At 44.6% G+C, this 26,224-nt stretch overlaps 1 protein-coding gene and 1 pseudogene across 2 annotated transcripts; one reads left to right on the top strand and one right to left on the bottom strand.

The window, feature by feature from the left end:
• Nucleotides 1-699: 699 nt before the first annotated feature.
• LOC149351790 (cytochrome P450 4c3-like) lies at nt 700-26,224 on the bottom strand. 2 transcript variants are annotated; one of them, XM_089581114.1, is made up of 12 exons: nt 26,042-26,224; nt 21,044-21,332; nt 18,320-18,432; nt 17,894-17,979; nt 17,056-17,249; nt 16,525-16,594; nt 15,024-15,150; nt 14,321-14,515; nt 3,049-3,222; nt 2,910-2,976; nt 2,629-2,808; nt 700-2,100 (listed from the first exon to the last, which is right to left on the bottom strand). In XM_089581114.1, the coding sequence occupies exons 2-12, from the start codon at nt 21,312-21,314 to the stop codon at nt 1,943-1,945; spliced, it is 1,635 nt and encodes a 544-aa protein (XP_089437240.1). In that variant the 5' UTR covers nt 21,315-21,332; nt 26,042-26,224; the 3' UTR covers nt 700-1,942. The 2 variants fall into 2 exon arrangements, with proteins under 2 accessions (XP_089437240.1, XP_089437241.1); XM_089581115.1 differs by lacking the exon at nt 26,042-26,224 and adding an exon at nt 22,495-22,640.
• Nucleotides 22,359-23,689, top strand: LOC149351791 (uncharacterized; annotated as a pseudogene).

Here is a 26,224-nt window from a genome sequence, read left to right as displayed (position 1 = left end):
GCTGGTCCCATCTACCTTTTTATGCTGTCCAATGTGTTGTGCGGTGATAAAGCTACGAAATAATCCATCATTAAGCACCAGCCAACTAGCTACAAAGCTAAACACTTTTAAATGTTAGTGGTGGTATTCCTTGAAACACCTCGTGTAATGTGGAAAAGGTTAGCTCTAAAGTGCGGAGGTAGCTTCAAAGCAGCTAATAGAAATTTAGGCGTAGGGAAAAATCAGATGCACAAAATAAGAGATAAAATGTCTATTGGGAGAGAAGGAAAGGTTAAAAAATAAAGTGTCCCGATTTATTTCACTGGACACTAAGATACAATAAGAACAATGCCAGTAGCTCATTGTCTCTCAGTGTAACAATGTCATTAGCTGCTTGGATAAGATAGATAAATTTCTGCAGCACCCAAGATAACGATGGCGCCATTGACACTGGCAGCGGTGCCGAAGAGCCCCGCGGTGGTAGCTCAGTGGTTAGAGCACTCGGCTGCTGAGGAAGAGGACAGGGGTTCGATCCCAACCGCAGCAGCCGCGTTTTAGTGGAAGCGAAACGCAAGGCTCCCATGTACTCTGCGATGTCAGCGCACGGCAAAGAACCCCAGTAGATCAAAAATAACCGGGAGCCCTCCTCTACGGCGGTACTCATAGCCCACGTCGCTTTGGAACGTTAAATCTCATGCAGCATACCATATACCATACCAGTGATGCTAAAGGAACTGATTTTATTGGTGTAAGCAAAGAGAAAGTAAAGAAAGCAGTATAATGAAATCAGAAGGAAAAGAGGCAGGTGAATACGAAGTACTTCGGGAGTCGTTGAAGGACGATGAAAGCACTGGGCTGGAAAATCTTGCCATCCTGTGTACGCAATGTCCCAGGACCTCGAGCGTAACGGAAGCATGGAAGAATGCTAACACTACATGAGCCAAAAAGCCCTTTTCGCGCAGATGGCCTGTGTTTCCTTCCTCAGGTTACGCTTTACGTTGGTCGAATTAAAAATGCCGAATGCGTTCGGTAAGAAAAGTTAAAAAGGACTGACGTTTAAAGATTTACTTAGTGTTTTTATCTTGTGTTCTGTTGTCAGATACATGTGATGAAAGAAAAGAAACCGCAAATTTGTGTACTTCTGTTTGCATTTGGGTTACTGTCATGAGATGAACAAGTACAGTAATAAAACACTTTATTTCGATAAGTTATAGTGGTATATTTCAGCCTATGGTCCATTTGGTAACCGGATATCAGGATAGAGCCTTGGTCAAATTATATGAGAAAGCTGGCTGTATGCCTTCGTTGCACAGGCCGAGCTGTGCGAACTCAATTTTCATGAAGAAAAAATGCTCGATATCCTGCATAGCATCCAATGGTGCGTGAGTCAGCTCTCGCAAATCTGCCACATATACGTGGCCAGTAGCACCTAGAAAAAAGTCAGTATCACAAGCTATAGGAGACAAAGTCTCCAGGACGCGCGAAAAATGTTTCAGGTGCATCGGTGCTACTTATAACAATAATTTCATTTGGATACCACTCATTACAGCACGCAAGCCCGAATTTACTCCCACAAGTTTGGTCTGGAACCACTGCCTAATAACCAAGCTATTCGCTCGGATTGCAGCTCACGCGTCCTGGAGATATTTGACCGGATAGTGCATCCGTGGACTTTTGCTGGTCATCGTGCACATGTCATTTCCTTATATATATATATATATATATATATATATATATATATATATATATATATATATATATATATATATATATATATATATATATATATATATATATATATATATATATATATATATATACATACACACACGCACACACACGCTGACTGAAAACGAAGGTGATGAGTTCGTCCAAATGTGATATTTGCAGTGCCACTGCTGATAAGCTCCTTCGAGCACACCAGTAACAATGACAATACAGTCCTCAGGACACGCAGGTATACTCATCTCGCTTTAAACTCTATCCTTAATCCGTTCTTGGGCCTGAGCACAAGCTCAGTCACCAGGGCAACTTGATCGCGATGATCAAGGGACTTCAGCTTGAACCGACGAAGTATGTTGGCGATGACAATCTTCTCTTCTGATAAGGCGAACTTCTGACCTACGGCGGGAACAGAAGGAACAAAGTAAGTTCTCACTATAACTGGGTTGCACACTCACAGACGTTCGAGATATCGGAGAAACGTGTGGGATTATGAATGCTGCACGGCAATGAAGTAATGTGCCGGAATGGCCGCAGCCACGATTGTTTCCTTGCATGAGAATGAAAGTGGGAGTGGAGCATTGATTAATAAACGGGCGTTTTGCCTTACTTGTCTACGCGCGACCTCCTAGTCTCAGTAACTGTTTGCCAAAAGTGTGCGCAGTGAATATTTGCTAAGAGGATTTTGGTGCGGGCTTGTTGGTCCATGCTTTAAAAAACAGAATCACACAGCGTTGCGCTGTGTGAATCTGTTAACAAATATTTGCTGAAACGGCAAATTTTTAAACTGCTAGACTAAATTTGCTAAATTACATTTCAAATAATTTCGACGTTTTTCACTTAATGCACACGATCATGCGAAAGATGTGGATAGAAACAGTGTTATGATAAGATTTTAACGGATTTAATGCATGAGTTCAACCTCACCAATGCAATTCCGAGGACCAGCTGAGAAAGGAATGTAGGCGAAGGGATGTCTACCCTTCGCATTTTCAGGAAAAAATCTTTCAGGGTGAAACTCCTCCGGTTTCGGAAACACGTTTTCATCTCGATGAAGACAATACGTAGACAGCCTCACAACGGTGCCCGTCGGGAAAGTTATGCCTCCTAGCGGAAGGGAAATGACAGGTTGCATTAAAGGCTATGATAATTTTTTTTACGCGTTCAAAATGCGCAGAAATTAAAGGTAGAAAAATGTAAAGGCGTACCGATTTGAAATGGCTCTTCACTAGCTCTTGTTATAAAGCCAACAGATGGGTATAATCTTTGGGACTCCTATAAAATAGAGAGCAAATAATTAAAATAATCTCTATGTTCGCGCACAACTTAAAAAGCACTTCTACAAACCTTCAGACAGCTTTCGAGGTACTTCATTTCCCTCAAATCTTCGGAGGTGACCGGGCGCTGTTTGTCGTCACCGAAAATTGCGTCCAGCTCGTCGTGTATCTGCTTTTGCTCACTTGGATGGTGACCAATTAGGAACAGAGCCCAGCTGATTCCCATTGCTGTTGTGTCGTGACCCTACGTTATGGAGGAGAAAGCGTCTCTTCTACGCAAAAACAGAAAGAACAAAGGCTGTGCAAATGTTTTAGGCGCTAACACATGAGGCAAAAAGTGGCGCTCACTATGGGTCTGATAGCTATGTCAGTTGCAACTTGAGAATGCAAGAGAAGCCTCGCTCTCACAAAGTCCCTCAAATGAGTATGCAAGAAAGAGAAAGAACAGCGCTCGTCGTCTGTTTTTTTTTCTTTGTCTTGTCCCTCTTTTTCTTCCATGGCGGCCGTTTTAAAATGCCCTGCCAACTCACCCACTTCGTTATGTCGATATACATTCGCCAACCAATGGCGGCAGCCCGTGAGCTCTCATCGCAGCACAGTGACGGACTTTTTTCTGAAATAGCCGCTCCCGATCCGCGGTATGCCACCGACTCGACCACCGGTGTTCCGAGCTCGCTGCGTGTATTTTGTGCCGTTTATCACAAATACTGCGGAGCGTGACCAAATTGTGGCGGTCACGTCCTTGCCGTATGCTCTGTTTTCTGTGTGTTGTGATATGAAAGGAAAACGCGCAGAGACGGCACCACCGTCGCATTGTATCAACTGATTTTGCTGTGCACTGACGCCTCAGCCGCCAACTACTACGCGCTCGCCAGGCTCATTCCTTGCCGTGTATTATGAATATCGGGGAGCATGCTCGTTAAAAGCCGAGTCGTCCTCATTGGCGACATGCGTGTGTGTGCCCCGTGTGCAGCGATTGCGAAATAAAAAAAAAAGGAAAAATACAGCGTGCGCGCCGATGTAATAGCGTGCATGGCTGAAAAGGGGGGAACTTAATTAAGCGCTGGCGGCGGTGCGTTGCCTCAGCTGATTCTCCCGTCTACGGTAGGCTCGGCAGCCCGCAACAAGTTAGCATATCGCGGCGCCTTCCATTCATGAAGGGCGAGTGCCTGTTCACCGTCCACCCAACGCTTGGTCAGCACAGGAGAAGAGCGCTCCAGGGGCTGTATTCTATCAGGTGTTTAAGAGAAGCCTTTAAGTAATTCTCAAAAGAAGGTTTTTTGAGGTAGAAATATTGATTGTTCAGCATAGTATCACCAGTGTTGGCGGGCACCAGAAAACGGGTGAATCGTCTTATAGCAAGCTGGTTAAATAATTTTTAGTAATTAACTTCTAACTATCAGATTATATAGAGTAATCAGAGTAATTAGTTGTAATTAGAGATTTATTGCCGGTCGTTAGTAATAACCATATCAGTTTCTAGAATTTCGAAAACGCAATTACCCTTGCCGCTGTGGCTCGACAATATTTGGCTTTTTTGACTAGTTAGGTGCACTGGAAAGGTTACTTTGCCTGCATGTTTTTTGAAAGAGCGCGTATTTTAGAACGATGGAGCCAAACTTAGTCGAGGAACAGCGCCGACGATAATCGCCTTTTCAAAATTCTAAATAGTGGTATGGCTATTACTAACAGACGGCTACAAATCTTTAATTGCAACTAGTTGCCTAGCTGTTACAGTGGAAAAATAATTATCAGAAATTAGTTAATCAGCTTACTGCTTAAAACAATTCACCGTCTTTTGAGTGTCCGGTAATACTATGCCGAAAAAGCCATACTTTTACCCCCAAAAGCCTATCTTTGAATATTACTTAGTCTCCCTGAAACACGTAGTATAAGCTGTATATTTTCCATTGTCAATTTCGCATTCATTCGGTCCTCTGTCAGTGGTCACTCAGATATACCCGCGGCTTTCAAGCGCGTGTGGCAAGTGACCCGGTCGTGGGCGGTTGGCAACCATACCTTACCATTGGCTGCATATGGCAGCCAGAGGACAGGTCCGGTCACCTGCCATCGACAAAGCGCTGCGATGCACACCAACAGCGGCTGCATATTGCATCCAATTTCGGCCAACGATACGGTCCGGTCGCCAACCACCCAATGACCCGGTCGCTTGCCACAGACGCCTGAAAGCCGCGGGTGTATCTGAGTGACCACTGACAGAGGACCGAATGGACGCGAAATGGACAACGGCTAACGGACAGCTTATAGAATACGGTCCAAGATTTGTGTATTAAAACCGAGGTTATATGAGAAGCGAACGCATTTCTTTTTTGTGCGCCGGATATTTCGCCGAAGAACGCGGCCATTTTTTTTTTTTCACGGTATGCCCAGCCTGTTTTACTGCCTCAGTAAGTAGCAATGTATTAACGCAAGCGTTCGAATTAAAAAAATGAAAAAAGTAGCAACAAAATCTCATTTCTCGCGTCTATTTGGTGCGCAATCTGCCAGCTGGGTGAGGCTGCTTTGGAACAGACATTGCGGTCCCAGCGGGTACACTGGGCAAGGGAAAAATTCATTTAGATGACACCGACAACCAGCGTTCCTGCAGACGACAGAGCACTCGTAGTGACGCGGGGGAACGTCATCATAAACGACAAACGGGTGCCGCGTACATTGCGGTACATTTTTCTTTTGCTGACGTATCGGTTGCGAAAAACCATTTTGTTTTTTTGAGAACGAAAACTAATTTTATCATCGCAGAGCAAAAAAAAAAAAAATCACTAAGCTTACGCTATACTGCGTGTGCCCGAAACTCAGCTAGAGGAAGCGTACATGTTGCCTGTTCGTTGAAATCTCTGCCTTTTCGACCCCTTCCATAATACCATAGTCCTTCAGGAGCATACCCAGAAATTCTGGACCAGTTAATTTTTTAACAAAGTTTTTTAAGGACGCGATTTTTTTATATTTTTAAGATTTCAGCATAACAATTAAGCTATCCGCAGGTCTCCTCTCGACAGGCTTGCATTTTTTTTTTTGCTATCGTCTAAAACGTTCCGCATTGGTTTTTTATGGCAGAATTTACTACTCGATGCGATGAAAGGACAAAGCTGAAAAGATTTTGCTGCGCATCGGGAGAATGGACCATCACCTTCAATATTTCCGCAACAGTACCTTACAATATTCGACAGTTGGCTCACAATAAAAATTTATGCCCAACAACCCTGGACTTGGGGCACGCTCACTGTAAAACTGCTATCACGCCTTTCCTTAAAACTAATGACTTGTACACAGACGCGCACAGAGCGCCCGGGAGGCATTCCGAAGCGCTTGGAGGCGTCTTTCCTACTCATGACGAAGGTTGGTCACCTCGATGCGGAAAAGGCCTATCTTTCGTCACGTGATCACGGGTGAGCGGGTGCCCCACCCGAAAACTGAAGGTAGCACAAGGCACGTGATCTGTGGTCAAGTCAGCGCGGACAAACTTTCGAGTGTGTCTTGAGGGACGTCGCAGATACTGCTCTCGCTGCAAAACATGCTCCTTTCATTTTGGAAGTAAGTGATTTATTTGCCGGTCTACACCTGACTTTCACCGAAGAAAATTTTTGTGCTTCCATTCCAGAGGACGTATGCTTATTAACGCTTTTTAAAGAAATTGCGTCTTGTAGGGTTTAATGTTTCGAAACGACACATGGGCTATGAGGGACGCCGGAAAATGAGAAAATTTTAAGTTAATGTTTGTAAATATTGACGGTAATGGTCCACTCATGAGATATGTAGGAAAATATTTCTTTTAAATTGTTTCCATTCATCGCATCGAACAGTTAAGACTGCTATAGAAAACCAATGGCGAACGCTTTTGATGAGAGCAAAAACATTAATAGAAAAAAAATGCAAGGCTGCAATCAGGTGATCTACGGATATATTGACTGTCTTAGTGAAATCTTACATTATATATAAAAATTGTGTTCATAAATGGTTTCCCGCTCAGGAATGCTTCTGTCCAAAATTATTGGGTATTATTAAGATCGACGTCAGCGGGTCTCGTTTGGAGCCAGCCAGCACACCTGTTTCTACTGTATAGATATGGCTGCGAGAAACTTCAGCGTGATTACTTTCGGGCCTGCCGCCATGGACCGCACGCACGGAGAGGACCCAGGTGACAGCTGACTTCAATTACGGAGTTTGCCCGGTCGGAGTACAGGACCAAAACGAAGGGGCTGAGTTTAAGCAAAACCAGGCCCCCTTTCCGAAGTGCCTGCACGTGTAGAACGCCGCCGCCGCCTCGGGGAGACGAACGTTATCTTCCCCATTTGCCGTGGCCATGCCGGGGAACAAAGGGCCTCGTTTCCTGTGGCTCTTTGGCGTGCCAGGCACCGCGACAAGCCGGCGGGCATCATCTCCGACCCTCGCGAACATCTCTAAGCACGAGGAACCACTTTCGGCCTTTTCGTGACCTTGCGTTCCGGCCTCGAGCGGCGACAGCAGATGTCGGTGACCCGCGGGATGGCCGGAAAGCACCACCTACTGCAGTCGGCGCTGCTTCGACGCAAACGTTCTTTCCCTCAGACTCAACATGTGACGGGGGCTTGACCCTAGGTGCAGTGGTGTGTTTGTGCGCACAAGTTTGTGTTGTTTGTGATCTGGGCCCCTCCCACCCGGCGTGGGCGTCCTCAACCTAGGGAATTTAGGGAAGGAGAACAGTATAAAAGTCGACAACGAGTGCGGCAGGACAGTCTCACTAGAACTCACTAGAACCTCACTTGAGCTTCACTTCAGTCTCTTATGCTTGTAAAAAGATGTAAATAAACCCTCTTGAAATCTTCCTTCCATCACCTTAACTCTTTGACTTGGCGGCACTCCTGTCCTGGTGGTGGTGGGAACGGATGTCGGTAGCTTGACCGCGGTTACGTCAAGCGAGCAACTAGCAGCAGCGAGCTAGCAACGACTTCCAAACCGACCCATCTTCGCCAACAACTGGTGGCAGCGTCAACAGTATGTACACCCCTTGGAGTTCTTTAAAGGGGCACCGCGATGATTTTCTCAGTACCAGTTTATATCATTAAATAGATTCGTCATGCTTTCCAGAGACCAGAGCAAAAAGAATTATTGAAATCGGAGCATGCAAACGAAAGTTATTGCACTCTGAAAATTCGAAATGAAAAGCTCAGACGAAAACGCACTTCATTCGCCCATTTCACTCACCCAGTACCGAGATTGGGCGCTACCAATCAGAACCGCACCTCGCGCAGACGCAGCGGAAGCGTGCATGCAGTTGTTGCTTTGTCGGGGCTGTAGACAGCCGCGCATTTTGACGGCGTCTTCCCCCCGTGTACGCGACGCCGTAGTCAGGGCAGGGGTGACTAACCACAAAGGAAGCTCCCCGAAGTTTCTTTTTTAGTCGGACTAGAAGGCTGTGGGCAGTAGCCCCCTCCCCCCAAAACTCGACTTCCGTCTCCTGTCCGGCCTTTCTCTTCCCAATAGGTGGTGTCCAACTGACGGCGGACATTGCGTCACGGCGCAGCTTTGTCACGTGAATTTGAACTTCCGGGTCTTTTCTGTCGTTTGGTTTGCGTAGGCATTGCTTGCAGACGTGTGGTTTCGGTCTTTCTTTTCTTAATACTGGCGCTCACATTGCTGGAAAAAGGATGTTGTGTGCTGCCGCAACCTGCAGAAACTTCATTGCAACGGAATGCAACGTGTTCCGAGTGCCATCAAGTACAGGGAACGGCAAGAACAGTGCGCCGTTGCGGTCCGCTGGCAGACTGCCTGCGACGGTCAACCCTATGCTGTGCTTCGAGCATTTTGTTGGCGGCAGAGTTTGAGAGCGTTGTGAAAGTTGAAGAATTCGGTAAAGTAGGTTGTTTATCTCCTTGAGGAGCACCAATTTCTCGCTCGGAAGACTTCGGCTATGTGCCACAACCGTTCTCACATGACGGCGGCAGCACCGCGCGGGCTATGTTTGCAAATATATGCTGTTCGGCCTCCGTCAGTACAGCGTGACAACTTAAGATGTTAAAGGACAGGACGATTATTCCTAGACATTTGCGCTGAATGCGAGCAGCTCGAATTCATAGCTAATACTTAATTAAGGCGTGTGTTGTTACTGCCGTCAGCTGTCGAAACGGCGACACCGCGGCCACGTACGGCGGCATCTCGTTCGCTGGCACTGCTCTGGTCGCAGTGTTAAGGCATGTTTACGAGCACTTGTAAGAGTTATAAATTGTTCTATGAGGCCATTTTCGCTAATTTCATACTCAAACTGAAACACGTTTTCACCAGAACACTAGTCGACATGAGCACGCAGCAAGTATGGAAAATTATAATTAAGCAACCTGTTACACATAAGTTCCCTGTTTGTGTGGACCCGCATGTTGCAGTAATGTTTCTTCGTTTCCTGTGTGCGGAGAAGGAGGCTGACAGACGAGGTGATCGCATTAGAAAGTGATAAGAATTATTAACCGCCTTTCTTTTCATACTCTGAGTCAGTAAGTTGGGAAAAGCTTCACTTCAGGATAACACAATTAAAAATAAATGGCAGCCAACATAGCCTAGCTGTTTTTCACCTTTCATTGTACAGAACTTACTAGAATTGACATCTGAGACAAATGCTATAATACTAAACTCTACTGTGCAGCAAAGTGTCATTCGCACAGTGTTTATGTGCTGAACATGCATATGAAGTAAATAAATGTCTACGTCTATAGCTTGCATATGTGATGCATTGCATGTTTGCATGTAGTAATATTGCACTTAATGATTGACTAATTGAGAGGTACATTGGTGATTTCAAGAAGTGCAAGATGCTACAAGGAAGGCAGAGGCTGGTCTAGAGGTCGTTGGGTTCATAACGATCAAGAGTAATAATCATGCTATAAAATTACGTTTTTTTTTATTAAAAAGCCAAGGAACGCATTGTGTTCAGTCATTCCAGACTTTTTGGTATCACTAGTGTCTTAGGGATGGTTTATCAATGTGCAAGCTGTGCCGCATTGTTAACGCCAAAGCTAAAACTGGATGCAAATGCCTTTTGTTCAACATTGCACAAGACTTTGTAACAGGGACTTGTAGAAGATTCTGAAAACAACTCGTATCAGGCTTCTGTGTGTGCTGTAAAAGCTGAAGCATGATATTTTTTTACGCTCGACCATACTATTTATTATAATTTACTATTTGTCACAAAGATCTGCATTAAACTCATTTATTACATGCTGTAGAAAATGCGCTGCGAAAGGTTTTGCAAGACAAAGATATGATGTTATACCTACTAGACAAGAAGAGTTTCTCGTTAATAGCTGAGAAACTTGCTCCTCTTGCAGTTCAACAGTAAAGCTGCCCACGTCAAGAGCTTGTTCTGCTTTTGGCTCCTGTTGCTTACTGTTTTGTCTTTCTGCCTGACTTTGTTTACGTTCAATAAAACTTCTTTTGGGGCTAGTTGGTGCATTTTGAATCTAAGAAAAGGAGCAGCACCAAAGCATGCAAACACAAACAAAGAAAGGAGAAGAGAGAAGCGCTGTAGTGCGTGTTGTGGTGCCTGTAGTGAAGCTCTGTAGCAGGCTTTGATGCCTTGTTTTGGCTTTAGGTTTTTATTAGGAAAAACAGAAGGCAAGCTCATCTTTTTCCTAGCTGCTAGTGTTGCTACTTACCTACCTTACCTTGAACATTGTGCATACAGTGCGTAAGTTATACATCTCCACATTTCTATACATAGCTAGGCAACTGAGGTGCCAATCATTGGCGACATCTGTCTGTACACAGGCTGGTGGTTCTCCTTCAACTAGGCTCGGAGTACGAAGTACACGACAGCAAAATGGCTACAGGCTCTCCTCTGCTTTCATGGGAAGCAACATTGATTTGACATCCTTGAAGCTAGTGAATGTTCAAGAGATGACACAAAACAAAGCATTTATTTTTGTACATTTTTTTCATCTACCTAATGCAGCAACCAGCATCGGGAAATCAAGTACAGAAATTCTTAACATTCAGAGGTGCAAGTTAAATGTAAATGGCTTGTAATGTCCCACACCACCCTGCAGGGTGTGAAATGCATTGCAGTGCAGTTGCAGTGCATAACTATGCATAGTCAATTTTGTTTGTGAGAAAAGTTCTTGTGCATCCACCAAAGCTGCAGTAAGTGGACGCCTCTCACTGCTGGAATAACTGCCATGTAACTTCCCATCTGGGCTCTTGGCGCACATAAGTGGAGGTTTTCAGCCACAAAGTCTCGGTGCATGCTTGTCGGGGCATAATTCGTACAGGCCGAAAGACTACAGTAGTGCTGAAAATTCAACACATTTGTGATGCAGTTGCATTTTTGCATTACAGCTCAACTAAAATTAAATCACATGACAGAGTTGTTAAGAATGCCAGCTTCTGCAGTAATTATTCCATAAAGCATAGCAAATATGCAACGAAAGCAATTAAGCTGACACGCCGCCGCGGTGGCTCAGTGGCTATGGTGCTCGGCTGCTGTCCCGAAAGACGCGGGTTCGATCCCGGCCGCGGCGGTTGAATTTCTTTGGAGAAGAAATTCGAGGCCCGTGTACTGTGCGATGTCAGTGCACGTTAAAGAACCCCAGGTGGTCGAAATTTCCGGAGCCCTCCACTACGGCGTCTCTCATAGCCTTAGTCGCTTTGGGACGTTAAACCCCATAAACCAAACCAAACCAAAGCAATTAAGCTGACAAGTAAGTACAGGAACCGACAATAAAACAGATTGTGCCCCTTGTTAAGGTTGTAAAACATTGATAAGTTCACAGACTTTCGAGAAGAGGAGCGACACGTGGGCAATCAGGGACGCCGTAGTAGAGGCCTCCATATTAATTGGAACCACCGGAGTTCTTTAACGTGCGCTGACATCGCGCAGCGCACGGGCGCCTTTCGCGCTTCGCCTCCATCGGACACGCGACCGCCGAGTCCCGGATCGGGTCCTCCGACTTATTAGCCGAGCGCCCTAACCGCTAGGCCACCGCGGCGTGTATAGAAAAAGTATCGAAAGTCATCCGCGGATTTGCACGGTTCAAGCTCCTTGCCGTTGTAGCCACCCTGCTACAATGTGCGCTCGTAGGTAATGCTAGGCTGCGGTTGCTGGTAGTCCATACATTCAGCGCCTGGAAGCGCGAAACCTCTAGGAAATATGTACTCTAATATATATTAGAGAACTATGTAGCAGCGATATGATAACCGTAAGATGAGGCGGACTTTTCAGCGAGTGAATGAAGCGTCCTAAACTTCAGCGCGAACAGACGACGCATGCCGAAACGTTCGCACTTACAACGCTTTTCCGCCCTTAATTCCAATACGGAACGTCGAGCGTGGGCATAATAATGCACGTAGAGCATGCTGACCTTTTTTACGACTTCATTCGCGCGTATTAACTTATTAGGAGCGAATTTAAGCTTGGAAAATCCGCATTTCAAGCAGAGCGCCGTACACGCGCATCTCGCCGAAAGACCCGGAAGTCGGAGTACCCAGCATGCCTTGCGGCTCGTTCAGATTGGACACCACCTATTCTGGGCAAGGTGTGTCGAGTGGCTTTTTTTTTCGCTCCCGTCTTGGTATGGTCACGGCCGGTCTCGACGCGCGCGCTTTCTGTTTTGAGCCAACGTTTTTTGAACAGCGCTGGCCGCCACCAAGGTTTGAAGCGCAATGGAAAGTGTCGCCCCTAGCTGTATTCTTGTTAGTTTTCGTTCGCTTTCCCTGCTTTTTTCCAGTTTGGTGGCATGCGAAAAAACCTTCAGTTCTCAGAGACATAACATTTTGGATTCACTTCGCAAGTACAAAGAAACAATATGCAAACTGGACTCCCAACCAATGAGAAAGGCAGCGCCCTATCTGGATGCCACCTCATTTCCGCTGCCGCAAATGGCCGCCGCGTTGCGACACCATCGGCTCGAAACAAGCATTTCTAGCGAAGATTAAAATATCAAATATTATGATTTCGGTGATCTCATTGCGCGCTCAAAACTCACAATGTCCCTTATTCTGCATACAAAGAATAAAGACCTCATGCTTTATGTACGTCGCAGGGCACCTTTAACATCCGCTGACACCTCACAATACACGGGCGCTTTTGTATTTCGCCTGACTAAATGCGGCTGCCGCGGCAGGGTTAAGGTGAATAAAAGGTGTTTGTAATGTCCAACAAAGGGTTTGGTTTATGGTTTATTAGTGTTTAACGGCCCAAAACAACTCAGGCTATGAGGGACGCCGTAGTGAAGGGCTCCGAAAATTTCGACGACCTGGGGTTTTTTAACGTGCACTGACAGCGCACAGTACACGTGCCTTTAGCACTTAGCCTTGATCCAAAATGTGACCGCCACGGCCTGGATCGAGCCCGCGTCTTTCGAGTCAGCTGCCGAGTCAACAAATAGTGTTTGCAGTGGTTCGAAAAAGAGCCAAGCAGTCGTTAGTGTGGTCAACTGTTTGCCAGCTCATTCAAACCTTGCTCTTGCAGTGCAGAATCTCTCATTTTTTAACTCGCGGAAATCCTGAAAGACAGCCAAATGTACGTGAAAGTGGAGTTTGTCCTACATTCTCAAGCTTTAACTGACTGCAGTAATTTTTTTTTATGACTAGCACCCCACTAGGCACAAGTTAAGAAAGGCCGGTGAGGCGAAGCTTTTATTCTATGTGACGAGTAACAATCGTGGCGTTTGTTTCGCCAGACATTTACTATGAGTTTGCATCGTACGCGTTCACCGCAAGACACAATCATACATATAAAAACCGCAGTGATCAAGTTTCTTGTTTTGTGATGTTTAAGGTTGCTTTTCTTTCAAAAGGTGAATTTTTCTGATTCGCCGTTCTTTCTATTGCAAACATTATTTACAGAATAGACTAACGTGGAGCCCGACTAACACTTACCAAATTGTCAGCTGAGCTAACACGGAAGTGATTTAACTAGCAGTTAATTCCACAAGAAAAAAAATGTCATTCGGTTTTTGCCATTTTTATTCATATTTTTATGTTTTCACAACATAGTCGGAAGCTATGTTTTCCTTCTGTTCGGCTGATTTCCCTCAGCCATGCAAGCTAGCCGCGTCTACTCGCAGGTATTCAAGATGCTTCGCTAAGGGACTACGATAATCGCGCATGAACATGACTAATTTGACTATTTGGCCTAGTGCGCCCAGCGACGTCTAATTAGGTAAATGTTCCTGAATATGTAATGCGCAGATGACAGAGACAACCGAGGATGCGAGGATTTGATTGCATGCGATGCTGTATTAGGGCCAGAACTACGACAGCTACCGTAATTCACATAACAGTTCGAGTTCTGCTGAAGGCGCATGCAAACGGTAACTTTGCACCAAGGCATCTGTAATTGACAATTCCGGGCTTACCTCAAACATGAATGTGTCCACTTCTTCCCTTATGTGTTCTTCTGTGATGCTACTTGGATTTTTCAAGTGTTCAGTAATGAGAAGGTCAAGAAATGGCCTTTTCTGCTTATTTTGTTTGTCGTCAGCGATGTCACTGTCGCGTTGAATTTCAATGTGACCCTGTACTTGCAGGAGTGCTTTTCTTTCTGCTATCACCTGGTTGAATAAAAAACGTTAGCAGTAAGCCCCACTGTTTAATGACAGTGATAAACAAATAAGACCTGACTCTGCCCGAAAGTACCGTGAATAATAAACAATAAAAGAGAAAGTGATAATAACTGCAGAGCGAATTTAAGTAAACAAGAAAGGTGTGTCACCACGAGGTGAAAATTAATGTATTGGCTTAAGTTTATAACATGCTCAAGATCAATGTTTATTAAAAGATTGTAGCATTGTTGCCTCGACGGCTTCCGTTCCGCTATGCGGATAATTATGCGTAAACAGATTCTACCTACACTGTACTGTGAGGCTAGAAAAGAATGGTGAATTCACAGGCATAATTTACGTCGATAACTGTATAAGTTTTTACCTAAAATGAGTTCTCTGAATCAGAGCTTGAAAGGCTTCGGTAGGTTCTTTTTTGTTTGGATGGGGGAGGGAGCGTGTGTTCGGCACCTTCAGGGTGAGGAATGTACTAGAGAGAGCCCGTTTTTCATACTTGTACCTTTCTTGTGAAGGAATGGAGCGTGTTTAGGCACTTGTAGTATTCTCTGCCAATGCAACTTCTTTTGAAGATAAATTCGGACTGAAAAAATGGGTTCAGCATTCGCCGTATAAACAGCTCTCCGAGGCTGAAAAAAATGCAAAAAAAAAGGTTTAAAGTAGCCGCCCACAAAATGCTACATCGACAAAAAATCTTGCGCATCCAGCTACTGGAGAAAAATTAAAATTGGGTACGCAACATTGCTCAAATAATGCAGAAGCCTGTATGCCCCAAAAGACACAAAGCATTTCGTCTATGAAATGAATGCTGAACACATCCCCACCCCGAAAAAAGCGTGCGTAAGGAACTTCGCAGGAATTCTGGCCCTGCGTAGCACTATGTTCGAGAAAGTATGAATAAATTAATTTTACACAGACAACACTGCATAGCCGAGCTCACAGGGAAACAGACTGGTGCGCAGTTATTGGATGGAATACTCACAGGCTGTATGGATTACTTATTTTTGTGGGGAGAGGTTTCAGAGATACACATTATCCTCTGCTGTGAATCAGTCACTATTGCGCTCGACTGGTGAGCCCCAAGTTCGTAGGATCAATTTACGGAATGGCAGCCGCATTTCGACGATGAAAAAACGCCCGTATGCTGTGCGATTGTTAGTCAGCTCCGATCTACACCGTCTTTCACGGCCCACATTCAGCTTTCGTATCAATGGTGGATGCGACGATAGAAAATGGAATTTTCAACAATTACTTCGATTTGAATAAAATATTTAGAGCTGAGGCATATTAGCACCAACTACACTTCCTGCTGTATTGTTATCCTCTCACAGTATTAAAGGAAGTTAGAAATGCGGGAATAGGGAACGTAGTATAAATTATTGTTTTAGCGCGAAAGTAGTGCTACTTCACTTTGTTATACCAGTCGCTAATTTTATTCGATAGAGATTTTCCCCTACATTTTGAAATAGTTAGAGAGCATCGGTTTTGAGAGTAGGTGATATGGCTTGGTGAGAACGTTGTTCAAGAAATTTAATAACTGATTAAACGTCATCATCTTCTTATTAAGCTTTTGATTGTCTGTTTTGCCGCGTGAAGCAAAAAACCTGCATTTTCTTTAGCAATGCTTATGTGCACTAGAAGGAGTAAGAAACGACTCCTCCAACGAGGTAACCACTCTCCGATCAGTTCTTGCCGAGCGCTATCAACGCACTTCGAAAAGTATGTTCACGAGCTGTTTATGAAAACTACAGCTAATTGCTCTTCAGTAAACTGGAATGGAATGTCTGGCTCTTTACTGGGCCGAAAAAAAATGAGACTTTGTAGCTAGGTTCTGTAATGTTTGGGGAATAAATCGCAGCTATAATGAAAAAGTGTTTATTTTTTCGACAAATTGCAACTGTCCCCGCTCGTTCCGCTTAAAACCCCGACTCGGAATTCCAATCCATTCATGTTATCTCGATTCTAAAAAAAAATCACATAAACCGTCGAGCGAGATTACTTACCTGTTCACAGCCATCACGTACGGGGAACGTTCGTCATACTGTGCACGAATTGATGTTCCCATTATAGTTTCTGGAAGCAAAAAGGTTTTCATATTTATGTTTGAGCTAGTTGCCTATGAACACTAGTTAGATGTGTCTGTTCCCTGAAGCACGGGCAACACAAAGAAATGGTTTCTGGTGACTTATCAGACATCAAAAAACCCCCCAAAATACTTTTACACAAACCTATAAAAGATTGCTTGCTTATTTTGCAGTGGTTAGTTCCTCTTTTCTCTGCATATCTCTATTTTGGTGGGTCTAACGAGCTACTTCGCAGGAATGTTCTGAATGTAAACAAGCGTTCAAAAATATACCACTGGAGGTTCCCAGTAGATGGTGATAGAATATAGCGATATGTCCACGGACAGTTTTCAAGAAAAAAGTTTAAAATATTGCAGTTCTTTAGGTAAATTTCAGCCTGTGGAAACTCATGTGGAAACAGTGCGCATAGTTCGATTTTCACTTCACGAAAACAGTAAAATGCCACCATACCGCAAATAATATCCAAGGTACACAACGTGACCAAAGGCACAATATCAGTGTGGTTCCCAGGTCGACACATTTTGCCAAGCTTTTCGGCAAGGATGGTCGATTGGATGTTTATGGTTGATAGGAAGTCCTCGAGAATGCGGAAATGGAATGCTGGAGTAAAGAGTCGTCTTCTAGCTCTCCACTTATTGCCTGTACTGGGAGAAACAAACATTAACAGTGTATTGGCACAGGCAGATGCCACATGTTTATGAATTTGCTGATGTAGTTAAACCTTTCAAGCGCAATAAAAATAGGGCCTTAGACTGTCCTTTCCTAGAGTGGATTCGCCTGTGTTTTGCCTCAGCGATTTATCGTGCTGTTCTAATATGCGCGGCACCTCTCACAGATTCTGTTCACCCCTGAACGTTCGATTTTACGAACGTCTTCTACCATGTAGCTGCCGCATGAGAGACAACCACGAACATCGATGTCAGGTTTTGACAACAGTATATAGATTTTAGTTTCCGCAGGTTTCCTCAATGCACGAAGACTGAAGACTGCACCAAGACCAATATTGAATATCGCGCCCTAATTGTGAGGGCCTAGGGTGAAAATTATTTTCTAGTTTTGCTTTTTGATAATTTCTGTCCTGATGTGTCCATTTGCCTCTTATTGACTGGTAGCTGCCATGTATGATGTCAGAGTTGGTAGCTAGCAATCATCGCCAGTGAGTGGCTCTGCTATGAAAGCCGGGGTTGACCAATGAGAAACAAGAAAAAGAATAAACTGTGAAAATAGCAATCCCAAAATACAACCCCAGAGCCCTTTTTTGGCAGAGGGCAACAGTGCTATTACATACCTTGTAAGTAGGCCGGTTCCCAACCAATTGTGAAGCAATCCGTACTCTGGCCCCTTTGCAAGAAGAGAATTGCTCGAGAGTACCTCCTGGGATGAAGGTAAAAATTGTGAGGAAAGTGTAAGTGTCCCGTTTTTATAATCCTGAAATTTCCACAAACTGCACGCCTATGTTCCGGTTTCATCTCAATTGCTACCTGCACCGGAAGTATTGATTCCTTGCTTAAATAACCATAATGATCAAGCTTCCTTTCTTGTTACAACTAATAGCGCTGAAAGTTTCCTTAGAACACGTAACAAATCAAGTAATACTGTTCACGAATTATTTACTATAAATTTGTCGATCTCTGAGTGTTCGACAAATTGGTGTTATCTACTCAAAAACTGAATCTGGCATGTTTTCGCAACGTGATAGGTAAAAAAATCTTACCTCAACAAACTCCGCTTTTTGGAGGCTTACTGATGGCGTTGTACCGATGAAAAACATGTGCATACCACGCTTCCTGTAGATGCGATGAAATCCGACAACAGCGGAAAACAGCGCTGGAAATAGAGCCAAAGGTCGGCTAAGCATTTATTTCAAACAAGTTCCTGATTAGGAAGTGCATGAAAACTTCGCCAATGCTAGATCAAAATGCCCATTATCATTCTGTGCCTTAACTATTACAGAACCTTAAAGCAGCAATATCTCTGCCTGCAAACATGTTTATTTTTAAGGAATATCAGTGCATATCTTCGTAAACAAAACAGAAGCTACCTGTGCGCACAATAGAACTGCTTGTGCATTATCGCCTTGGTAATCGCCAAGTGCACATCACTGTGTTGTAAAAAGGATGACTTGTCCAGCCAAAAGGAAAAGTTTCCTCTAGATTCATTACTCCATCTTTGAAAACCAGTAAAGTCTGCTTGTAATACACACACGTAAAATTAGGGCGGAGTGCTGAACTCAGCACGATGCCGGACAGAGGGATAAACAAACCCAAATTTCTTACCCTACGTTTGCGACAGATGATAGTGCTAACTATACCGTGTTTGTTGGTTTCCTGCATTTCCGTCTTACTCATCAAACTGGTAAAGATACACATGGTTGCTTCGTGGTGAATGTAATGGCGTAGCAAAATGGGCAACATTTGGCTTCAGACCCCCACGTTAGCCTGGAAGTTCTTAGCATTTTCACCACACTGCTACTAACCAGGGCTTAAACAACCATGAGCAAGGTTGCCTTTGGCTCATCATTCCACTCGTGAGCTTGTATTGGAGATTTATGAATGTGTGTCCTTAAGCCATATACCAAATGTTTCTATAGATACTGCGTTATTTAAAAAAAAAAGACTTTCTGAGATAAAAATATGTGTTTGCGGCAGAGTATTACCAGTGTTGGCGGGCACCAGAAAACAGGGGAATTGTGTTAAGTAGCAACCACGTTAATTAATTTCTCGTAATTAACTTTCTACCTATCAAGGTTAGGCAACTGGTTGCAATAGAGATTTGTAGCCGGTCGTTAGTAATGGCGATATCAGGTCTTAGAATTTCGAAAACTCTAATATTCTCTGCGCTGTGGCCCAGAAATTTTTGCCTAAATCATGCCAAATAGCATGCGCTTTCGAAAAGCTTGCTGGTGCAGCAACCTCTGCGGTGCACATAATTAGTCGAAAAAGCCAAATCTTTCGAGCCGCAGCGCTAAGCATAATCGCGTTTTAGAAATTCTAAAAACTCATATCGCTATTACTAACCCCCAGCTAGAAATATAACTGCAACTAGGCGCCTAACTCTAGCACAGGTACTTAAAAAGCTTATTACTAAAAAAATTACGAGAAACTTTAGCGGCTAAAGTGGTGAAAGGCGAAAGCCTGAGTGCTGCATTCTGCTACGCGATTGTTCACTTCCCATTTTGTTGGTGCATTAATTAACTGCTCATTAATGACGCTTAAGCTTCGCCTTTAGGAGTGGAACGCGACAGCGTGTTGTAGCGCTGCCAGGGAGTCCACGGAACGCCACCATCCGTTCGGCGCGATGCCTTGCCCTTTGAACGCAACGCTTTTTGAGGAAAGGAAATGGCGCTGTAATTCTCTGTCATCTCGGTGGACACCTGAGCCGCACCGTACAGGAAGGGAGGAAGTGTGATTGAAAGAAGAAAGAGGGGCCGTAGTGAAGAAAATGAAAATTGTATTTGAGGAAAGGAAATTACGCATTAACTGTCTCACATATATCAGTAGACACTAGTCGAAAATTGTATTTGAGGAAAGGGAGTGGCGCAGTAACTGTCTCACATATTTCGGTGGACACCCGTCAAAATTCGCGCGTGGCGACGTCACGACAATTTGGACCAATCAGAAACGCGGACAAATACGACTTGCTCGTCGGTAAATTGGTTTTTGAGGAAAGGAAATGTGTCTCGCATATCTCGGTGGACACCTAAACCTCGCCGTAACGGGAAGGGAGGAAGATGGGAGTGAACGAAGATACCGTATTCACTAGACGCACCTTTGTTCATTACAAACCATCGAGCTGGCATGGCGGAGTGGTAGCGTGCTGGACTCGCACTGCGGAGACCGGGGTTCGATTCCCAAGCTCGGCCAATTTCCTACTAAGTTTTATTTATTTATCTTGTTTGACTAGAAAGGTTCATTTGACTAATTGGTTAAGTAAGCAATTAACTAAACTCAGTCAAACTTACTTGGAGCATCACTATACGATCCCTTTAATTGGTTGCATGGTTAGTAGCCGCAGTACAATTGGCCCCGTTTGAAATTCGCGCACTGTGTCGTCACGACCGTTTCGACCAACTGAAAAGCGTGACATTTCTGTCGACAGCTCCTGCTTACAACGATGAGGCATTAAAGGCTTCCGCCTTAAAATTAGTTAAGCAGAATACTATTTAAAAACGATTCATCGGTTTTCTGGTGCCTGCCAACATTGGTAATACTATGCTGCAGAAGCCATATTTTTTACCTGAAAAGGCCTATTTTCAAAAATTACTTATTCTTCCCTAAAACACTTGGTACAGTTCAGAACCGAAGTAATTTATCTTATAATATTGGAAGGGGAGGGGGGCACGGTGATTTGTTCTTTAAAATGGTTTGAAAGGCAATACGCTTCACTGCCCTGGTCAAGCACAGCTGCGGCTGAACAGTGACAAACGTTGGGCACTCACAAGAACTCAGGAGTTCTGGTCCGGCTTGTTCGGTGCTTTTATAGAGCGCCCACAGGTTCATATACGGCAGCGGTTCCCACCTATAAGGCACATTCTTGAGGTTGCGGAGTTTTCTCACTTGAATAAACTTGACCGCCGATAAATAAACGACAGCCAGTGACAACGTTGTCAGAAGAGCCAGCGCAAGAAGCAAACCGACGAAAGACACCATTTTAGTTGCTGCGGTCAGGGTCAGGAATCCAGAAACGTGATGAAACGCACAGGAAAGCATGGCTAAGCACTACCACATCTGTAAAGAGAAAAAAAGAAAATAAATAAGAACCTTGCCGGTCAACATATGCCCAGGATCCGAAAATGCTGAGAGCATATTAAATATAAATGGGGCCAAAAATTCACTTCTTTCTATTCTTTTCTCGTCCATTTTCAAAAATAAAATGGCAGTTAAACGAGCTGGTAGGTATTCATGGGAACAAAAAAAAAGGAAAGCGCTGAACAGCACTTACAACACTTGTGCGGTCCGCTGTTTTCTTTTTTTGCCTTTTTCTTTCGGCGGTGTTTTTTCGGCACGTCTTAAGGGGGCATAGTAGGGTAAATGAGCCAAAGAACCGATTTTTTAATTTCATTACTAAAAAATATTACACACTGTGCTGGAGGAAAACCGTACAGTGGCGAGCGCGCAGGAGCGCTCGAAGTCATTTAAAAATGGCGGACTCGAGGGTTTTTACATGTTAGTTTTCATCATTTCTTTTGTATGTATGCACTATTTTGTGATATATATGGCTAACTCGGTTAAATACATCGAATATCTGCCATTTTCACGATTTTTAATTCCAAATGTTTCTGCCAGGTGTGCTCTTGCAGCGCGTTGAAACGAAGTCGTTGGCTTTTGTTGCGAGATCTGCGCACGTACATTCTGAACGTTCTTTGGCATTTTGGCCGCTACATCTACCTCGCTTTGGCCGCATATTGTGCTGGATTATGACAACAATAGCTTCATAGTGAACGAGGAAGAGAAAGTTGCGCGGCAATCAGTTCACAAGAAGCGAAGCGAACGAGGAGCCGGTGCGTCGAAGTGCTAATTTCTCTAAAATAGGTGAGAGTGCGCAATGTGACACTTTCAACGTGGAAGACGATCCCTGAGATCCTTTGCGCCTTTCTTCGGAAGTCTGCGCTGTGCAAGAAATGCAGGAAAGGTGAGCTGGACCTAACGAAACACACTGACGGGAGTAGTGGACTGGCGTGCACCAAGAATGTCTGTTGCAATGCATGTGGAGAGACAAGCTCGTTCCAAGCATCTAAGCGATGCCAAAAAGGCATGTTTGAAATAAACAAACGGTTTGTTTATGCGCTACGAACGTGTGGGAAAGGAGTGCTGGCTGGCCATGTGATATGCGGTGTTATAAACATTCCTCCGCCGCCTACGAAATTTGCGTCTTACACTTCGCACTTACTTCATGTAACAGAGGCTGTTGCTTCGCAAAGCATCACCCGAGCTGTTGACGAGGTGAAGGCTGACATGCCTGGGATTAATGAACAGCAGGAAATTGCCGCTACTGTGGATGGAACCTGGATGAAGAGAAGGCATTCATCCCTGCATGGCGTCGTCACACTTGTATCAGCGGACACCGGCAGGGTGCTAGGTTTCGAAGTGGAGACTAAGTTCTGCCATCTGTGCTCACGGAATCTCCCCTCTGGCAGCAGCCAAGAAGAGCGCAAAGCAACGCTTATTGGATCATCTGGAGGTTTGGAGGCTGCGGGTGCTGTGAAGACGTTTGAGCGGTCTGTTCAAGAACATGGCGTTATGTACACCAAATATATTGGTGACGGGGACAGCAAGACAGACTTTGCTGTCAAAGAATCAAAACCGTACAGCAAAGGTATTGAAAAGCACGAGTGCATTGGCCATGTACAAAGGTGTATGGGGACCAGGTTTAGAAACCTCAAGGCTACCTGAGGGGTAAGAAGCTGTCAGATGGACTAGCACTGTCTGGAAGAGGTCGTCTTACAGAAAAAGACATTGACTTCCTGCAATTTTATTATGGCAAGGCCATAAGTGAGAAAACCGACAGCTTAGAGAATATTCAAAAGGCTGTGTGGGCAGTTTATATTCATAAGCTGTCTACTGATGGAAAGCCAAATCATGGACTGTGCCCCAAGGGAGCGTCATCATGGTGTGGATACAACCGTGCCCTCAGTGAAGGAAATCCTGAGGGATATTGCGATAAAACCAGCTTGCCAACCGCTGTTCTGGGAGCAGTCAAGCCAGTGTTGCAAGCTTCGTCGTCGCCAGGCCTTCTAAGCAAGTGCCTGCATGGCAGGACACAGAACGGCAATGAGTCCTTGAATCAGCTTATCTGGTGCCTCTGTCCGAAAACAACGTTCGTTTGGAATGACACATTGAAACTGGCCACTTGTGATGACGGGAATCGTGCACGAATTGGCGCCTTGGAAACACTTGGCATCACGCCAGGTGTATTTTGTACAGTCCGTCCGAACCGGCTTGACTAGGAGCGCGTTGCAAGGGCAGAGTTCCGAAGTTCACCAGAAAGCAAGGAACATCGTAGAAAAAAAAGCAACATGAAGAAAGGCTTCGGGGAATATACTAAAAGAGCCAGAAAGTGCGCGTATTCTTCCGGTGCATTTTGATCTGTTGTATTCTGTGTGCAAACATATGTCTGTTTTTGTCAAACTCACTTTTTTGGAATTTTTCGAACTTTGATGCACCTTTTCTCGAAACCTATAAGGCCGATTACGCTGAAATTTTCTCCACTTCTACTAAAATTCTTTTCAGATAGTCTGAACCTAAAACGTTTAACATTGTTGGAGTTATTATTATTCGGAAAAAAAAAAGAAATTCATTGGGAAGTCTCTCCCACAGTTGGTGTCAAGGGAGGGTAATAATTTTTTTCTTTTGAGCGTTTCGTAGAAACCCATTTTTATTAAGATCTCTTTAAAGCCACTATCCCGTGGAATCAGTGTGCGAAGTTTCACGGTCATACTGTGCTGTGTTTCTGAGAAAAGGTACATTTAATTTTTCACCCCAGCCTAAAATTTGGTTATCAAATGCAAAAAAAGGAAAAAAGTGTCCGCTGTAAAAAAATTTAACCCAAAAGAAGGCCAAAGGCATTCTTATTCACCTACCAAAATTTCACAATAAAATATATAGTGCTGTGAGCTATAAAGCTTAAACCACAACGACCCATTTACCCTACCGTACTCCCTTAAAGCACTAGCTGCTACAGCGAATATCCCGTATCTATTCGATGAGCGATGAGCACCATCAGCATCGACGTCTCGACCACGCGACCACCGCGTGTCTATTGGTAGAGGTGGAAACGTCCTCGGAAAATAAGGGAAATGGCACAAACTAAATAACTGGCACGATAAAATCGCTCCTTCAGGACCGGTTTGGAAATGAGAGGCAGTAAACTCGCCAAATTTCTCCTTATAGACTGTTTATCAGACGAACCAGTCCTTAGAAGCAAGCAATATTCGGTTATAAAGAAAAGAAAGACGCACTAACTGTCTCCCTTCTAGGTGGGCACCTGAACCGCGCCGCGGGGGAAGGGATGAAGGGGGAGAGGATGATGGAAGAGAGAAAGAGACACCGTAGCGGAGGGCCCCGAGTTAAGTTGGGACACCTGGGCTTCTTTAACGGGCACTGACACCTCACAGAACACGGGCGTTTTTTGGCATTTCGCCGACCTCTAAACGTGCCCGGTATTAGCTGAACTGGTACATAGTTCAGCAAATAGGCGCTGAACTGCTTCCCGTCGTCGAGCCGGCTGAAGAGTGGAATTTGGTAGGCCTACCTCCATGCACTTGCTTCTTGAAATCTGCCATTTTGTACAGAGGGCAAAACACATGCCTAGAATAACCAAACTCTGTGTTCCGGAGCTCCCAAAGTCGCTGCAACCAAGTAGGCAAAAAATGACAATGAAATTCTGTGAGGGTAGAAGCAAACGTTTATATCCAGACCATTTTTAACCATATCTTATCGCTAATTATCGCGTGATACGCCCGAAACACGCTCAGGGCGTGTTCTAGACATGCGTTTTGCCCTCTGTACTTGTTGCTAGTGTACCGTTGGTGACTGCTTCGAGCTTGAAGCAGTGAACCCTCTCACCCCTGGGTGATAAGATGCCTGCCACCAAACGAATGAACATGCTGATGTGTCAGATAAATTGAGTATGCGTGTATCAGAAGACGGAAACCCTTTGGAAGAAAACATTTGAAAAAAAAATTAAAAATCGAGATAAAAGGTAGAACTGCGCAAATGGAACAGGACAGGTGAAAGAGGAACGAAAACGACAACACAGGCCCTGTGCTCTCATTTTCATTCCTCTTTCACCGGTCCTCTCCCATTCTCGCAGTCCTAGCTTTTTTTTTTTTTACCTGGAATGAACCAACTAGCCTGCAAGAAAGTTCTGCTAAAAATCGATCCTAAGGCAGAGCCCCAGAACCGTCCACTTAAAACACCAAGAAATATCGAAAACTACCTCGTGGTGTTTTATGCGTTCGCTTCTGAGTTGCAACTAGACGGTGATACCACTTGCACTGCGACGAGTGCACTGCTGTGCACTCACTCATACTAAACCATATCCTTTGTTTGTATCCAGTGTTGAAACACAAGGGCCCCTCGCAAGTCTGTGGCGGCTTTCGAGGAAGCACATAACATCGCTTGATACAGATGGACGGCATTTAGAGATTTTAGTCCTTGTTTTTACCCGCGATTATACTTGTCCATGCCAACCACACTTGCCTTACGTCTTTAAATGAACCCATCTGAGCCGTCAGTCATTGTACAGGATGATGTCAGGCAGGACGTTGTATTGCAGAAAAAAAAACATACGTCCCACAAGAGCAGCACCAACCAGGGTCAATGTCGCGCTTGTAAATAGCAATGCGTGGGGCGAAGAGAGAAAATTTGCTACGCTGTAACTACCAGTAAGGAAATTATGATTAATAGCCGTACGCTAGCAACAGGTTTACACCCACCTGAACCGATGTGAACAACGTGACGTGGCACAGAGGTACAGAAAACAGCGATGTCTATCGCAGACGAGAAACAGAAATGTCCCGCGCCACCGAGTGAGACGCGATGGGAAGAATATTTTTGCCCGCGGCGAGCCGTCCACGCGACGCAATCAGACACGCGCCGTACACGCGTGCCTCCTGAAG

The sequence above is a fragment of the Amblyomma mixtum genome, chromosome 3 (genome assembly GCF_055824585.1).
Source record: "Amblyomma mixtum isolate Tamu chromosome 3, ASM5582458v1, whole genome shotgun sequence".
Classification (NCBI taxonomy): Eukaryota; Metazoa; Arthropoda; class Arachnida; order Ixodida; family Ixodidae; genus Amblyomma; species Amblyomma mixtum.
This window is presented reverse-complemented; position numbering and strand designations above follow the sequence as displayed.

What these genes read in the sequence shown, in the direction of transcription:
- LOC149351790 (XM_089581114.1), bottom strand. Translation starts at nt 21,314, where the DNA reads ATGCTTTCCTGTGCGTTTCATCACGTTTCTGGATTCCTGACCCTGACC. An exon ending in AAAAAGCGGAGTTTGTTGAG is followed by an intron (nt 17,980 to 18,319) that starts GTAAGATTTTTT and finishes CCTTCATCCCAG; the next exon opens with GAGGTACTCTCGAGCAATTC. An exon ending in TGAAGAGCCATTTCAAATCG is followed by an intron (nt 2,809 to 2,909) that starts GTACGCCTTTAC and finishes CCCTTCCGCTAG; the next exon opens with GAGGCATAACTTTCCCGACG.